Source organism: Macaca nemestrina, chromosome 3 (assembly GCF_043159975.1).
Source record: "Macaca nemestrina isolate mMacNem1 chromosome 3, mMacNem.hap1, whole genome shotgun sequence".
Lineage (NCBI taxonomy): Eukaryota > Metazoa > Chordata > Mammalia > Primates > Cercopithecidae > Macaca > Macaca nemestrina.
The window spans coordinates 16,398,212-16,416,916 of NC_092127.1; the positions used below are offsets into that span (position 1 = coordinate 16,398,212).

Genomic DNA, 18,705 nt, shown 5'->3' on the forward strand with positions numbered 1-18,705 from the left:
ATTTCATGTGAAGAAAAATTCCCAAAAATTTATGTAGTTACTCTGCCCTCAAAGGGGTAGAGTATAACTCCCCACTCCTTACATATGGACCATGCATAGGGACTTCCCTCCATAGAGTGTACTATGGAAAGAGGGAGAAAAAGAGTAAATGTGCAGTGGAGCCACATAACGAAAACGACTTGAGCCAGGTGATTGAAGTTAAATCAATAGTGATTAAGTCATGTTCCTGACTTTTTTGTCCATGTGTGATATGACGTGATGGAAACGGCACTTTAACTTTGTGGTCCTCTTTCTACAAACACATAACCCAAGTTTAATCATAAGACCAATATTAGAAAGATCTAAGTTGAGAGACATTCTACAAAATACTTCACCAGTATTCCTCAAAACAATCAAAGTCATCAAAAACAGGGAATTTCGGAGACACTGAGGAGCCTGAAGAGACACTACAACTAAATGTAATGTGGTGTTCTGGGCAGGGGATCCTGCAACAGAAAAAGGTAAAAACTAACTAAAAATAAATAAAGCATGAACTTTAGTTAATAATAATGTATTGATGTAGATTTATTAATTATAAAAAATGGACCACACTAATGTAAGAGTTAAATAATAGAGGAAACTGGGTATAGGGTATACAGGAAGTTTCTGTATTAAGCTAACAATTTTTCTGTAAACCAAAAACTATTCTAAAATAAAAATGTTTGTTTAAAAATGATATTTAGAAGCATATACTCATAGAAAAATGATAAGTAGAAGGAGCAATAAAAACAAACAATTAAACCCCTTATTTTACAAGGGAGAAGACTGAGGGTTTACAGTAGGACTCAGTAGCCAGGCTGGCCAAGTAGCTTGTGCTTTGGAGAGGACCTTGAGGAAGGAGTGGTGATCAGTAGCTGAACTTCGCCTTCAGCGACACCGCAACATCATTCATGGTACACAGCAGACACACAATAAATAATTATGAATGATTACTTCCCAAGAACCTCTCCTCTCCTAAGAACCTAATACCCTCACTCATTTATTCATTGACTCATTCATTCATTTAACAAATATTTACTGAGTGACTGGTTTTACTCCTAGAATTATAGTCACCTAAAACCTCTGTCCCAAGGACTGATATTTTGGCAACTTTCCATATCTGACTTTGTAGAAAACACCATTCAGCTGATTTAAGTTTCTGACTGTCCACGTAAGAACTGTTTCAAGTCAAATATGAACAGAAGATGGATGGAGGAAACACAGTAAGAGAGAGGACTCTGTGGCTCACAGAGAGCAGGTGTGATTCATGCACACTCAAATTATGGGCTACGATTTTTTAAAAAGGTACTGTTATTTTAGGTTCTCTAATTTCTCATTCTATTTTTTTTTTTTTTTTTTTACTATTTATTGTGGCAGCAGGCTAAGAGCACAGTTTTGTCTTGGTTTCCAGCTTGTGCTCCACTACTTATCAACTGTGTGATCTTGGCCAAGTGCTTAATTTTTTTGAACCCCAGTTCCCCCGTCTGGAAACTACCTCATGTAAGTAAGTTGCGTGTACTAAATAAGACAACATTTGTAAAATGTTTAGTACACTTAGCAATGTAGTTAATAGCATTATTATTACTAGTGATCATTGCTATTATCATTAACATTATGAACTCACCAGATGCTTGTCTCTGTGAAACAACTTCGAGAAGATTAGGGCAATAACTCAGGACCTACAAAAGAATACACGTTGACACACTTAGTCAATCTTTCCATCTTTCTAGGTTTGGTAAGTGAGTAGGTTGTCTCCAACAAATCATAAAATTATTGCTGGACTCTGGGCTGTGATTCCATGGACCAGTCCAATGCCCCTCAGAGACTGCCAGGAAACTAAAAAGGTTATTTTCATGTTCCTTTCCTTCTTGGCCTCTTTTCCTGCCAAAGTTTATTTTCATATTAACATTACCATTCATTCTGACTATTCCATGGGCTCCTAAAAGTGGATAGTTTTCTTGGACACAGGTCTCTCCTGATGTTCATTTTTCTGACTTTATTTCTGCAGTATTTAAAATCATGGTACTCATGGTTACATGAGTATCCTTACAATCTCTGTGTATCAATTCTGTTAAAAAGCCCAGCACTCCCGGGGCGGCGCAGGGGAAGGGGGCTGCCTTACTTTCTATGCCCAGGTGAAAGAGAGCTTGTGTTTGATATTCTGACTAATAAGACTCTCCTGGCTATCCCCATTATAGCCAGGGTTGCCCATCTGGGAATCCTAGCCATTCCCAAGTACATCATACCATCGAAACTGCATTCCAATATGAATGCCTCATGGAAGCATTTCTCTCCCTGCAGGGGAGGTAGCATCAGCTCATCCTCTTACACAACAGCTATCTGGTGATTCTGCTGTCTCTTCAAGGGCCTCACTGATGATTCCTCAGTAGAATCTGTTTTCCTGAGTCTCACTTCAGCAACACAAAGCTAAGTTTGGGTAATAGAGGTTATGTTGTTCAACCCACTTGCAAAAACCATTCTAAGCATAAACGTCCCAGGTTCTGTGGATATCTTAAGGGAAACTTTAAATAGTTTTAATCGAAGAGGAAACTCTTTTACTGAGTTCAAACATAGTTAAGTTAGTAAAATAGCTTGTTTCTTTTTAACTGATGAAAGATTTTAAAGGTAGTTTTAAGAGGTAATTTTGTCTTCAGTTCATCACTATTTCAACAAGCATATTGTCAGTTAGTTTTCAATAAGTGCAATTATTTTGAGGCCCCTTTTGTCAAGGATACTCACATAAAACAAGTCCTACCTCTGTCCTGGGAAGATGTGAGCTGTGAAGGCTGAAACCAGCTGCTGCTTCTCCCCATACTGCCAGCCTTGGTGAGCCCAGAAGGAGTCAAGCCTGAGGGAAATGAGAGAAAGGGGTCAATCATGGAACAGAGGAGGAGCAGATTCTAAATTAGGGCGAATGCATGAGCTCCCAGGTGGACATCAGAGGAAGAACTAACGCACGTTCCTTTTTTTTTTTTCTCACAAGCTTAAGATGTCTGATATCTGAAATTATTTGTATCTGAGACATCTCTTGAGACTTCATCTGATTCGAAGGATTTGGCTGTTTTTGGTGTTTTTCTTTATTTTTCAATTTTGGGAGGTTTTTTTTTTTAAAAAAAATACTAATTAGATCCCTTTACAAATTTAATTTCAGTACTTTGAATGTAATTGCTTAAATTCTGTATAAAATGTTTCTCTACTCATGAATCGGTCTTATCACTAATTTGTGAGGATTTTCTATTTCTAACAAACCTGATTGCACCTAAGAGTGACAACATATACCTTTAGAAATAAACAGACACATAATCATTATCATCATCATCCTCACCACCATCGTCATCATCATCACATAAAAATACATAGCTGGACTTATTTTCTGGAAATGTGTACATTACATTTGTATGGTTTTACTTAAAATAGAAGCTCTATGTCACATAAAAGGTTTACTTTGGGAGGCTCCTGAGGCCATCTCAAAGAAACAGGGTGGTCTTCAAAGCTACATAAAGCGGGTTCGATAAGAGGTCTGAGTAACAGCCCATCAGGAAAGAAAACAAAAAGGCCTTAAGGCTCCACGTACAGGAAAACTAAGAGTGGTTTCAGATTTGGGCCACAAATTAAAAGCCACAAAGGCAGACTCTGTGATTGCAGGCCTTGGTTTGCAATTCAACTCCTTCTCAAATGGAAAACTCCATGTAATGGACATCAGGATGAATGACAAGCAATTATAAGTTCGATAATGTTTAATAATTCTTCCTAGAAATGATAGGAAGTCCAGCTAGTAATAAACACATGTTTGAAAACACAAGGGATTTGGAGGCCAGGGTCGAAATGTGCTTCTTAGGGGAAAACTTTCCTAAGTGGCTCAGAACATGATCCAGAGACAATTAGATAATTACCAAGAGCTGCTGTGTGCCACTTACAGCCAGCATTCATAAGCACAACGCCAAGCATATTGTATGGATCTCAGTGTTGCTGAATATAAAAATGAATCAACTATTTTGAGCAGCTATGAATTCAGAAACAAGGAGAAAAAATGAGCAACACAATAAGGGAAATTTAGACAGAATTAGACACACAGGGAAATAAGAGTAAAACAGAGTAAAGAGAGGATCCATCTACAGGGAATGTTGATTTGCCTTGGCACCATACCTCTGGTTTAGATCTACCTGAGGTAAACAGGACAGATAGCTCTTAAAGTGGAATAAAGGCTAGTTTCCATTTTCCTCCTCATATTCACATATTTCTATACATTTAAATCATGCAAACAAATTAACTCCATCTGTGTATGGCATCATCTTTATTTAGTAAGACTCATAGCAGACTATAAATATGCAAAGGAAATGTGCAGTCCATTGCACACACACCTCTCATCTCCCTTCCTGAAGTCCATGCCACTTGCTCCAGCTTCAGTGAAATAGAGACCAAGCAGAGATTTGACCTCTGTCAGGGCTGGAACTGCTTCTGGTTGTATTGACCTTCACTTTGCTCTGCCTACCTTCATATCAGGGTGTGCATGTGTGGTTCTTTCAACACTGCTGTCATCAGCAGCCTTCCACTCACCTCCATTCTCTTGAAATACTCTTCCTTTAACTTCTATGATGACACTCTCCTAATTTTTCCCCTACTTCTTTGCCTACCTCTTGTCAGTTTCCTTCCCAGTTCTCAACCCAACCCTTAAATGATTCTGCTCTCAGTCCCATCATGAACTCTATAATCTATTCTAAGGGGCAGTACAGCATAATGGTGGGAAACAAAGACACTAGAAATACACTGCCAGGGTCTTGCCATTTTCTGGCTGTGTGTGTGATTTGGGGCAGGTTACCTGGCATCTCTGATGTTCCCCCATTTATAAAATGGGACTAATAATAGTACCTACTTCATAGGGTTGGAAGGAGAGTGAACAAGTTCAGATGTGTGAAATGCCTGGCACACAGTAAGACCACAGTAACTTCTTGGTGGTACAACCATGACTTCAGCTATCATTTAGTTGAATAACTCTATTAGTTATTTAGTTGAGATTATTTGATATTGAGTTGATTGGTTGATGAACTAATTCTCTAGACCAGGCTTTTTCCTAAGCTCCAGGTCTATTTAATCAATTGCCTACTAAACATTCTCAATTGTATTTAGGGTTCCTTAAACTCAACATTCACCAACTAACTCATTTCTGTTTTCCCACTCCTCCAGCCAAAACTTTTGTATTCTTTTTCCTAGATGAATAACAGCTCTTCCTTTTATATTCTTTTTCTAGATGATTAACAGCACCATCGTCCAAAGACCCAAGTCTTTGAAAGTTAATAAAGTTTCCTATCTCTATGCTAAACATAAACACTTAATTGATCATCAAGTCTTTTCAGTTTTCCTTCCTATCTTCTCTTCTGGACTACAGCAACAGCCGGTATTCTCTGTCTTTAGTCTCCTTTCCTCCCGGGAAACCATCCTTGTTTCACACCGCAGTCAGGCTTTCATCCTTTTTAATATGTTTTCATCATCTTTCCATTCATCTTCAGGATAAAATCCAATATTTTTTAGCATGGCATATGAGGTACTTCACCAATTTGCTGCTCCTTATCTCTCAAATTTCATCTCCTACCATCTTTGGTTTTAGCCAAATGAAACTACCTATAACCTCCAAAGGCGTCACCCTCTCTTTCACCTTTATGCCTTTGTAATTCAACCTGGAATGCCCTTTCCTCAATTGTCTGTGTAGATAATTCCAACTCCATTACAATATAATCTCTCTAATTCCCAGAACACCACTCCTAATCGAATTTTTTAAAAACCTAAAAGACAGTTAACAGATGTTAGAATTCCAGTATAGTTTGCTGAAAACAGAATAAAATTTCTTTTGTGCCTTTATTTCTAAGACACAGAATATATTTCTTTTTTAGTCATCATTTTAGCTTACCATTCACTCGTAATGACTCTTTGGGTGAGAAATGGAAGGGGTGGAATGTGAATTGCAACATATCTTCTGCCAAAAATTTGTAAGATATCTAGATGGCTAGGAAAACTGTGGAAGGGGAAGAGGTGCACAGCTAGCCATTCCCCACTTTCCTCTTCTCTCTCTTTCTCTCTCTCTCACACACACACATGCAGACACACACACACACTTTTCTTAAGGGAAAAATCACTCTGTGTTCTTTTAAAAATACCTCAGGTTTTATGTTTTATTGCTACCAGAGTCTGCCTCCCTGAGGTTCTTGTATAGACTAGTTATTTCCTTGTGTAAAGAAGCTGTTCAGTTCATTCTCGCCTGGTTTGGAACGAAATGAACACTTCCAAAGGAAGCAGTTCTTGCAGCCTCCTCATCTTCCACTCCCCTCCTCTCCGCAGTCCTGGCTGAAGCAGCGAGTCTGTCGATCCCAGGCCAGAGACAAGGCAGACAAAGGTTCATTTGTAAAGAAGCTCCTTCCAGCACCTCCTCTCTTCTCCTTTTGCTCAAACTCACCCAGTGAGTGTGAGCATTTAAGAAGCATCCTCTGCCAAGAAGACCAAAAGGAAAGAAGAAAAAGGTATGTAATTTTTTCTTTAAAAAAACATGTCAGTTGTTTTACTCCAAACTATTACTATGGATTAGAGCAGAAATGTATGTATGTGTTGAGTCAGAAGAAAAAGACAGAGATCCTCTGAGGAGATGGTGCAGGCACTTTGAAAAATATGATGCTTCCTAGTAGAAAGGCAAATAATCAGATTAAAAGAGAACAGAAAATGTATATTTCTTGACAAGGAATGTCATTTCATTATAGGTTTAAAAAGAGGCAGATTCTTCACTGTCATTTATTGAATGCCCAAATTCACTCTGAATGTTGTCCCACACAACAGGACTTATCCCAGTCCTCAGAACTATGTGAGGATGATGAACTATATAAGATTGTTTTAAATGCAGCAGCTGTATTACCTATACTACATGAAGTTAACTGCAACATCTAAGAAAGCCAATGTTTTTTGCTTTTAAAAATCCTGATTCCTGAAAAGAAACTGGTACAAATGTGGGACACAAAGAGGGAATTCATTGAATTCATCCTTGGTGTCCACTCTTGGAACACAACAGTGTCTGTACTGCTAATATAAAGAGAACACTTTTTCCCTCTGAGATTTAGAAAAATTCCTCTTTAAAATTCCTTAACTTAGTTACACAGGCTTTGAAAAGCTCTCCCAAATGCTGGTCCTTTTCTCCAGTGATGATGATTTACTGTGTCCAGGAAAAGAAGGAGAATGATGCAAGACTGAATATTAATATCATCTTCTGGCATGCTCTAAGAGCCTGATCACTTTTAGGGAGGATGTGGATTATGTTTTTCTATGGATGAAGTTATCTTAGATATTTAAGATGATATGTCTGTTTTAAGGATCTTTAAGCAGCTTATTCACTGTTTAATACTACTTCTGTTCTTTAACACATATTTTGGGAAATTTCACTTCAGGACTCAGTCCTTCTAACAAAAACATTTACTAAGGACTCAGTCATTCTAACAAAAACGTCTTCTAAGGCAGTTAATAAGAAAAAAAGAGAACTTTTAAAAAACAGTGATTTTCATCCTCCAAGAAAGATGAATGGAAAACATCACAGACTGGGCAGCAATTTTAATCTCTCCCAACTATAATTTTGATATTTCAAATGTCAAGTTCTGGGCTGGAGTTTTCATTTGCTTTTGCAGCTTTGCTTCTCTCTTGCTGCTTTTTTGAAAGCAGTCCGAAAATGGACTGTCTTTTCTGTCTAATTCATCAACTCTGTTTCACGCCACTGCTCTTAATACCAGTTCCCAGAACTGACATAAAAGCTGCCTGTATGAGCATTTGCACCATAAATGTCTGAACACTTAAACTACATGGTCCTGTTAGTTTTGGCAATTAAATGAGATAATTTTTCTTTTTAAGTCTGCATTTAACTCCAGCCATTCAAAAGTTTGCTTGTGCTGAATGCCCAAAATTTGCAATTCCCTACCAAAGGATGGTAGCAATGATTTATTGTTTAGTTGGAAATGTCTTGCTCATAATCCTGTATCCTCTGCAATGATCTTTTAAAATTTACAACACTATTAGGATATAAATGGTATCATACATTTGGAACCATGTTAATTACATAAAATCGAATTTATGAAAACAATGGATAACTACCTAAGCTTCTCTTGCTCACTCCTTCTAATTTTTAGTATGTAACTTTGTTTTCTTTTGTAATCTGGGTGTACTCCAGGAGGAATTTTAAGTACATGTACCTCAACCGAAAAAGAAAAAAAAGACCAATTTGCTTCAAATTGGCCAAAATCATTTCACTCTTGTTACCACTTGAACATACATGGTTTTGATGGATTGCTAAGGATTAAGTTTCGTGTCCTTTAATGAAAATAACCACCAATGTATCCCAGGAACACACTGGGTCAGAAATTTTTCCATTTGCTAAATAATAGTTAAAGCTATTTATCTGTACTTAAGTACAGGAAGAACATAATTCTGCATTTAAAACATGTAGTTTACTTTATTTTATTTATTTGAGACGGAGTCTGGCTCCGTCACCCAGGCTGGAGTGCAGTGGTACAATCTCAGCTCACTGCAACCTCTGCCTTTGCGGTTCAAGTGATTCTCCTGCCTCAGCCTCCTGAGTAGCTGGGACTACAGGTGCACGACACCACTCCCAGCTAATATTTGTATTTTTAGTAGAGTCGGGGTTTTACCATGTTGGCGAAGATGGTCTCAATCTCTTGACCTCGTTATCTGCCCACCTCTGCCTCCCAAAGTGCTGGGATTACAGACGTGAGCCACTGTGCCTGGCCAAAACATGTATTGTATAATGCGTTCTCACACACACACACACACACACACACACACTCACACACACAACTACCAGTAGGTACTTGCCAGGTGTGGAACTTTCCATTGTAGTATGTGACTGAGACTGCGGCAAAAAAACAAAACAAAACAAAACAAAAACAAAAAACAAAAAACAAAAAAAAACCCCCAATTTTATGCTCTGGCATGAAAATAGAAGAGGTATGTGGTATGACAATTTACCTACTTATTTTTCCAGAAATTTATTTGTTCATTTCACTGAAGGAAATTTTTTGAACACTTACTGTGAGCTCAGTGTTGAAGCAGACACTCTTCTTCAATACAAAAGAAGTAGAAGTTACAATACTTGCTGACTTGATGTTAGCATCTCTTCTTCCAGTCCTCTGAATATTGAATTTCCCTAGCTTCAGCCCTTTGCCTCATCTCTTCTGGGTCTACCCTTACTGCCCTGCCAGACCCATAGCTATAGATACTATCAATAAATATCCTGATTGCGCTCAAATTTGTATTTCCAGCCCTGATCTTTAGACTCACATTCAACTGCCTATTCAACATCTTCACTTGGATATCTAATAGGCATCTCAAACCCAACTTGTCTAAAAACTCATTCCCGGATTCCTGCCAAAATTGGCTCCTTCCAATTCTTCCTCAGTTGAACAAATGGCAACACCATTCAAGCCAAAAACCCAAGAATCATCCTTGATTCTTTCCCTCTTGCCTCATATCTCCCATCGGTTCTCACCAAAAGTCTCTTTTCTTCTATTTCCAATCTTGTCCCACCACAATACATCTTCACAGACCAGCCAGGGATTTTTAAAAAAGGCATAAATCAGATCATGCTACTGTTCTCTCAAAATCTTCCAATGGCTTCTTAATATACCCAATACAATCTGAACTCTTTACATATCTTCTAGGCACTTCATGATTGTTCCCAATCTTCCTTCTTGGCTACAGGTAAATTCACATAATAACCAATTCACTAAATAATTAATCAGCTTTCTGAATTTCCCACTCCCCATATTCAATTGTAGTCATGTTCTCCAAATGGTTAACCAGCTTATAAAAATGTCGACAATGACAAGGCATTATTTACTCAAATTCACAGTTCTTGTAGGACAGATTATACGTAAGTGCTTTGGGAACATAGAGCAAGGGAGCTATGAGAGTAGTATTGTCTGGAATCAGGGAAGGATTCTTAGAAGATATGAGTGTGAGGTTTGTCCTTCATGGATGCTTTGGTCAGAAATTAATGCTAAGGGAAGGGGTGAGAAGGAACAACAAGGCAGAGACACATACATAGGATTAAAGAGATGAGTGGCTTGACTGCCTGGCTAGCTGAACAGGAATGAATGATAGATGTGGAGACAAAGTGAAAGGAAGGCCTTAGGTTAGTTCTAAGAAGTCCACATATTCTTTTAGACAACATAAAATCTCTGTAGGCTCTTGCCTAGAATAAAAAATATGTTTTTGGAAAAGCATTTATTTTCAAGTATGCGCCAAGCATTGTATTAGCCACTGGTGTATGGTAATGAACAAAATAAATTGCTGTTGTGGAGCCTTTGGTCTAATGAGAATGACAGACATAAAATGAGTAAATTCACAAATATATAATTTAAATTGTGATAAATATCTTAAGGAAAAGAAAAGGGCACTATGAAAGAATAAGGTTGAAACTACCTTAGATTGAAAGGCCATGGAAGGAATGACATTTAAACTGAGACCTAAAAGTCAAAACAGCCAAAAAAAAGAACATTCCTGGTAGAGAGAGCAACATATAGAAAGACCATAATAGAAGAAAAAGGTTTCCTTTTAATTATAAGGAAATACTCTATACATCTTTATTGTTAAATGCAACAAAATAGCATAAGAAAATATGAAACTCATCGATAAAGATAAGTGTATATACAAATACTGACTACTATATTACTAAAATGGTGGTGGTTAAATTCCATTTAATTCTAGCATAAAAGTTAAAAGACAAAAGTATTAAAATAACTATAGTTTAAAATATGTTTGTGGATACCCAATATAAATAGATGTAAATTGTGACATCAATAACATAGTGTGGTGAGAGAGAATTAAAAGAGTAGAGTTTTTGTATGTGATTGAAGTTAAGTTGTTATCACCTCAAAACAGACTTATAATTATAATTTTTTTTTTTTTTGGAGTCTCTCTCTGTCACCCAGGCTGGAGTGCAGTGGCACTGAATCTCAGCTCACTACAACCTCTACCTCCTGGGTTCAAGCGATTCTCCTGCCTCAGCTTCCCCAGTAGCTGGGGCTACAGGCACCCGTCACCACACCCAGCTAATTTTTGTATTTTTAGTAGAGAAGGGGTTTCACCGTGTTAGCCAGGATGTTCTCAATCTCCTGACCTCGTGATCCGCCTGCCTCGGCCTCCCAAAGTGCTAGGATTACAGGTGTTAGCCACTGCGCCCGGCCAATTATAAAATATTTTGTGTAAGCCTCATGGTAACCACAATGGAAATACCTATAGCAGTTTACACAAAAGAGAAAGGAATCAAAGCATATCAGGAAAAGGAGAAGAAGAAGAAGAAGAAGGAGGAGGAGGAGGAGGAGGAGAGGGAGGGAGGGAGGGAGGGGGGGAAGAGGAGGGAGGAGGAAGGAGGAAGGAGGAGAAGAAAACAACAACCAACAAAACACAAAGGAAGACAAGGCAGGGGAAAAAGCACCAAAGAACTACAAGACAACTAGAAACAATAAGCTAAATGGCAATAGTAAATTCTTCCCTATCAATAATTACTTTAAGTGTAAATGGATTAAACTCTCCAATCAAAAGACTTAGGGTTGCTGAAAGAAAAAAAAAAACAATATATAACTATATGATTTCTGCAAGTGACTTACTTAACATTTAAGGACACACACAAGCTGAAAGTAAAGAAATGAAAAAAGATATTCCATGCATATGGTAACTAAAAGAAAGCAGAGTGGACTATTTTATATCTGACAAAATAGACTATAAGTAGAAAACTGTCACAAGAGACAAAGAAGAAAATATAATGATGAAAGGGTCAACCCACCAGCAAGCTGTAACAATTATATACACACCTAACATCAGAGCACATAAATATATAAAACAAATGTTGACCGAACTAAAATAAGAAACAGACAGCAACACAGTAATAGTAGGAAACTGCAATACTCCACTTTTAGTAATGGATAGAATAACCAGACAGAAAATCAACAAAGAAAGAGTGGACTTCAACACCAGTATAGATCAAATGGACCTAACAGACATATATAGAACATTCAGGTCAACAGCAGAAGAATACACATTCTTCTCAAGTACATACAGAAAATTCTCCATGATCGATCATATTCGGTCACTTAAACTACGACCTACAAAAAGCCCATTGGAAGATATTATTTATATATGCTGGATTGTGATGCACTGTAACACTACAATGTCTTGCTCCATTAAATCTGAAAATATATAAAATGAAGTAGATCTCATTTTAGACTTTTCTTTCACTAATGTTTGGAGGTAGGAATTAAATTGGATATTGATAATTCTAAGGAAATATACAGCCAAAGCCAAAAATGGCTAACTCAAATTAGAATGTGAGACAAAGAAAATCTGAAACACTTAGGAGTATGAAGAAATGCTTTGTTTCTAATCTAGAGGAAAAAAAAGCAATAAATGTATTTATTTAAAAATCAATGATCTTATCTAAAATGATTTACCTTTAAAATATACCTAATCACTAAAAACTTCATACCAAAAATTTCCATTCCACAATACTGTTTTCTTTTCTTTTCTTTTCTTTTTTTCTGAGACTGAGTCTCGCTCTGTCGCGCAGGCTGGAGTGCAGTGGCTTGATCTCGGCTCACTGAAACTTCTGTCTCCCAGGTTCAAGCCATTCTCAAGTAGCTGGGATTACAGGCGCACACCACCATGCCTGGCTAATTTTTGTATATTTAGTAGAGACAGGGTTTTGCCATTTTGGGCAGGCTGGTTTTGAACTCCTGACCTCAGGTGATCTGCTGGCGTCGGTCTCCCAAAGTGCTGGGATTACAGGTATAAGCCACCACGTCTGGCTATTCTACAATATTGTTTTCTTTCCAAGTACAATATCCAAAGAGAAATATCCTCTATCTGTTTTCCCTCTTTCCAAGGAGGGAAAGATACTTTGGCACCTGTTAACGAGATAAAATCTGAATGGCTCTAGATTCTAATTCTGGTTCCTCCACTATTTTGCTATTCTTCCTTTACTACGATAGTCTCCATTTTCTTCACATCTAATATAGAAACCAGAGAAGTCTAATTAGATAGATACTTAATATTCTATAGTTCTATGAAAATCCTGTACTTGAAAAATTATCTCCTAGAAGAGAAATTAGAATTGTTGGTATGACTTCAGGGTTCAAACTAGGATTGGTGGGTGGAAGCTACAGAAAAATATTTTACAATAAGGGAAATGTTAGAAATGTATCAATGGGATATGTTGTCTTAGTCAATAATGAGTTCCCCATCATGGTAGGGGTTCATGGTAGGCTAGATAATTATAAGGCAGGAATTCAAGCCTTGGTTTTCAAGTGCAGCTAAGATGAAGTCATCTATGTGGGATAAAAATCCAAACGTTACTAAAAATTTGCAACAATGGGTACTAAAATACTTCTGGAAGTTAAAAAACAATCAAACTATAAATATATGTGTATACTATCATCTGTCATTATCAACATAAATGGGTTTTTTGTTTCTGTCAGGAGGGGACCCAGCTTCTTTGACAATGTTGTTAGGCTGTAAGATAATGTAAGGTAAAGAACCACTGTATTCAATTATGTTATTTGTTCTAGAAATTTGCCTGAGTTTATACCACCTTAAAAAGCAGGTGTTCTCTACTGAATGTTCAAAATATATATGGCTTTGGGTACTTCTTAAATGCAGATTTCAGCTCTCACCAACACCTCCTCCCTGCCTACAGCATGTGTGTGACTGTGTGTGTGTATGTGTGTGTGTATCAAGGTCTCACTCTGCCACCCCCAGTAGAGCAGTGGCACAATCATGGTTCACTGCAGCCTCAGACTCCTGGGCTCAAGTGATCCGGAGTAGCTGGCAGGACTACAGGCACATGCCAGCATGCCTGGCTAATTTTTTAATTTTTTGTAGAGACAGGGTCTCACTATGTTGCTCAGACTGGTCTCAAACTCCTGGGCTCAAGCAATCCTTGTACACCAGCCTCCCATGCTGAGATTACAGGCATGAGCCACTGTGCCTGGCCCAGAAGCCTCAGCATTTGATTTTTAACAAATATTCCAAATGGTTTTTTATCATACATGGTCATAAAACTACACTTTGAGAAACACAAACAGGATTGTAGAAAAGGCCAACTCCCATTCTTTCTAGCCAAGAGTTTATAAGCATGCTACAGAACTTCATTCAGATGAATTCTATCTTTAAAAAACAAACATTGACACATTTTGGTCTTTCTTCTATTTTAGGGCCAAAAGCCAAAATGAAATTGATGGTACTTGTTTTCACCATTGGGCTAACTTTGCTGCTAGAAGTTCAAGCCATGCCTACAAATCGACTCTCTTGCTACAGAAAGATACTAAAAGATCGCAACTGTCACAACCTTCCGGAAGGAGTAGCTGACCTGACAGAGATTGATGTCAATGTCCAGGATCATTTCTGGGATGGGAAGGGATGTGAGATGATCTGTTACTGCAACTTCAGTGAACTGCTCTGCTGCCCAAAGTAAGGAAATGAAATCACAAAGTGTATTGCCCAGAAATGTATGTAGAACAACTTTTAGCTACATCTTCGTAATAGGTTTGCTGAAATTAATAACCCTTTTAGTAAAATTCTGTTCAAATCCCAGCTCTTTTCTAGAATAATCATTATTGTGTAAAGAACTAAATGCTTTCATTTAAATGAAAGTTCAAAGGGAATTTAGCTGAGTTTAATAAAAGTAAATAAAATCCAGAAAATAATACTTCAATCTATTAAATTCTAAACTCCCCATCTGATTTTTACCACACACACACACAAATCTACCAGTAGCAGAAGTCAAGCTCAAGGTTGAAATCTTAAACCAACTTGAAAACCAATAAAAGGTTTTAGATAACAGATCCCAGTGAGGCTGGGCCCAGTGGCTCATGCCTGTAATCCCAGCACTTTGGGAGGCTAAGTTGGGCAGATCACCTGAGATCAGGAGTTCGAGACCAGCCTGGCCAACATGGTGAAACCCCGTTTCTCCTAAAAATACAAAATTAGCTGGGCGTGGTGGCACGTGCCTGTAAACCCAGCTACTCAGGAAGCTGAGGCAGGAGAATCGCTTGAACCTGGAAGGCTGAGGTTGCAGTGAGCCGAGATCGCACCATTGCACTCCAGCCTGGCGACAAGAGTGAAACTCCATCTCAAAAAACAAAACAAAACAAAACAAAACAAAAACTCAATGAATGGATCAATTCACTGAACAGAAAAGTTTAGTAATGATCAAAAATAAATTTCTAGTTCTATGTATAAGTTAACCAGAAATGAACTAGATAGAAGTTCAAGACAATTTATCTACCATTATTTTCTACTTATATTTTAAGTATAAATATTTATTGATTTATTTACTATCGTTTTGTACTTAAAATACAAGCATACATGGTGAAACCCCGTCTCTATAAAAATACAAAAAAAAATTAGCCAGGCATGGTGGCACACACCTGTAATCCCAGCTACTTGGTAGGCTGAGACAGGAGAATCACTTGAACCCAGGAGGAGGAGGTTGCAGTGAGCCTAGATCATGCCATCGCACTCCAGCCTGGGTGACAAAGCAAGACTTAACCTCAACAACAACAACAACAAAAAAGGTGTAAAATGATGGTAGACAAATTAATAAATATTTTTAGTTCTTGATTTTAAAATCATTTCCCCCTGGTTATTGAGGAATCTTTCAAATCCCATGATCTTGGATATTTCATACTGAAATTAGCTTTTTCAAATTACTTTCAACAGATGTCATCATATTTCATCCTTCTAAGAAATCTGTGAAATAGAAAAGGTAGATATAACCATCTTACCAAGGAAAGGTGCAGAGAGTTGAAATGACCAGTACTATCCCACATAACTAGCTAATATCAACACTGAGATTAGAACCCATGTGTTCTGATTCAGAACAGATTTTTCATCTACCAAGCCAGCTGGTTCTCAAAGTGTGGTTCCCAGAACAGCAACTTCAGCATCACCTGGGTTTTAAAAATTGCATATCCATCCTTGGACTCCACCCCAGACTTACTAAATCGAAACTTTGGAGGTAGGACTCAGCAATTATGTTTTTTTTTTTTTTTTTTTTTTTTTTTTGAGATGGAGTCTCATTCTGTTGCTCAGGTTAGAGTACAGTGGCGCGATCTCGGCTCACTGCAAGCTCTGCCTCTAGGGTTCACGCCATTCTCCTGCCTCAGCCTCCCGAGTAGCTGGGACTACAGGCGCCTGCCACCACGTCCAGATAATTTTTTTTTTTTTTTGTATTTTTTCAGTAGAGACGGGGCTTCACTGTGTTAGCCAGGATGGTCTCAATCTCCTGACCTCATGATTCGCCGGCTTCAGCCTCTCAAAGTGCTGGGATTACAGGTGTGAGCCACCGCACCGGGCTGGGACCCAGCAATTATGCTTTAACAAACCTGCCAGGTGATTCTAATGCATAGTAAAGTTTAAGAATCACTGCACTAAACAATGATGCCAAGAACTTGAGTTAATTAATCTCATGAAGTGACAATTTTTCCTGTACTACATAAATGAAATGCCAAATAATATTAAAATGCCATGTTTGCTTTTTTTGTATGACTTGAAAACAGTTTACTGAAATGGACTTACATTTATATTATGATATAATTTTGCGATTATCTCTGTTAATGGATGAGAACAGCAGTGTAGATGTATTTGATTTTGGGAAAATCAAAGAGAAATACTACTAAGTATATTTCTAATAAGCCATAATTATAATATCACCTTGCATTTGTATATAATTTTGTATTATTCCATGCATTTTTATATATTACTTTATGTGATCTTTTCAGCCAGGGAAAGTTGAGTAGCTTTGTAACATTTCTCCTTTCCCCATAAAACCTAGAAATTTATTTCATAAACAAGAAATGTTGAATCTTCTGTTTCCTAACTGCAGATTTAAACTTCATGGCCTCTCCCCATATAAGAGACATGAAATTGTATACATGGCCATAAAGTTTTGAAATTACCTAATATTTCTTTTTCTTCATAGATAAACGATAGCATGATATCAATGGCAAATGGGGGGAAAGTAGACAAATCAATAACCTTCTTGGTCTTTGTTGCTTCTGTGGCAAGTCCTCCCACACATCTCTTTACATTTTAGTCACCTAAAAAGAATAATCATAACTGAACTCCTGGAAGTCACTGTCTATTTTTAACCTAGAAAAGACTGACTAATATCTTAGCCTTAAGGTGAATTTAATTGATGCTCTACTTTCTTTCAGAGACGTCTTCTTTGGACCAAAGATCTCTTTCGTGATTCCTTGCAACATTCACTGAGAATCTTCATGTATTCTGGAGAACACCATCCCTGATTTCCCACAAACTGCACTACATCAGTATAACTGCATTTTTAGTTTCTATATAGTGCAATAAAGCATAGATTCTATAAATTCTTACTTGTCTAAGACAAGTAAATCTGTGTTAAACAAGTAGTAATAAAAGTTAATGCAGTCTAATTTTTCTCTGTGGACATTGTTGGCATTGGTTAAAAATTTTGCCTAGAAATGTTATCTATGAGGTGTTCATTATACTCAGTTAGAGAGTTCTGCCCCCGAGATGAAGAGCCATAGGCATGGCTCAAGGATAGAAAATACTTTCAGTCCTTAGTTGACAGTTACTAACCATGCATTGAAAGAACCAAGTATAAGTTGAGATTCTTGGAAGGGAGGTAGAAATTTTCTAGTAAGAAGGAAAAAGAGACCAGCCTGGGCAATATAGTGAGACCCCCTCTTTACAAAAAAATTTAAAAATTAGCAGGTTGTGGGTGCCCACACCTGTAGTTCTAGTTACTCAAGAGGGTCATTTGAATTTAGGAGTTTGAGTCTGCAGTGAGCTATGATTGTGCTACTGCACTCTAGCCTGGGTGACAGAGCAAGACCCTGTCTCAAAAAAAAAAAAAAAAAAAAAAAAGGAAAAGGGAGGAAAAGGAAAAAGCTAACAATATTTGAGCGAATATTATGTATGCTAATAACTTTAAGTACATTTCAGGCTGGGACTGGTGGCTAATGCCTGTAATCCTAGCATTTTGGGAGGCCAAGGTGGGAAGATCACTTGAGCCTAGGAGTTTGAGACCAGCCTGGGCAACACAGTGAGATCCTGTCTTTACAAAAAAATTTAAAAATTAGCCGAGCATGGCAGCATGCACCTGTAGTCCCAGCTATTTGGGAGGCTGAGGTGGGAGGATCACTCGAGCCCAGAAATTCAAGGCTGCAGTGAGCTAAGATGATGCCACTGAACTCTACCATGGAACCACAGAGTAAGACTCTGTCTCAAACAAACAAAACCAAGAACTTTAAGCACATTTCATTTTACTCTCTTAAAAAATGACAACAAAAGCCTTCAAGGTAAATGTTCTCAGCCCCATTTTTCAGCTGCTAACTCAAATTTAAGATATTTGCTAAAAATCAAGGCAGATTTTCAAAAGACTTCCAATTCCAAAGCCCATATGTCACACACAGATGTATCCTTAAAACCATGATACATTTCCTAAAGTGTCCATTTTTGCTTGAGAATAACAAAACACACATTAAAAGAAACATAATGGATGAGAATTTAAAAGTCTCATAAATTTTAAAAGTAAATAAAACTGGCAAATTCAAAGGTATTTTCTGATTGTTAGAGGAGACAGCTTTGGATTATGGCCCCATATCTTAAGAG

General features: G+C 37.6%; 1 protein-coding gene and 1 long non-coding RNA gene across 6 annotated transcripts in view; one reads left to right on the plus strand and one right to left on the minus strand.

Annotated features, from left to right (window-relative positions):
• The window catches only part of LOC105466662 (uncharacterized), a 113,510-nt gene that overhangs the window by 92,520 nt on the left and 2,285 nt on the right, over positions 1-18,705 (minus strand). For 4 of the 5 annotated variants that reach the window (XR_011620812.1, XR_011620809.1, XR_011620808.1 and 1 more), the window contains exons 1-3: positions 6,272-6,362; positions 2,774-2,866; positions 1,643-1,697 (exon numbers count right to left, since the gene is read on the minus strand). This is a non-coding gene — a long non-coding RNA (uncharacterized lncRNA). Of the gene's footprint in view, positions 1-1,511; positions 1,698-2,773; positions 2,867-6,271; positions 12,963-18,705 lie in introns of those variants that run through there. The other variant, XR_011620810.1, reaches the window with a different exon arrangement.
• LOC105466663 (stimulator of chondrogenesis 1) lies at positions 14,282-17,504 on the plus strand. Its single transcript, XM_071092821.1, has 2 exons — positions 14,282-14,523; positions 17,271-17,504. Exons 1-2 carry the CDS (start codon positions 14,282-14,284, stop codon positions 17,323-17,325), a joined length of 297 nt encoding a protein of 98 aa, XP_070948922.1. The 3' UTR covers positions 17,326-17,504.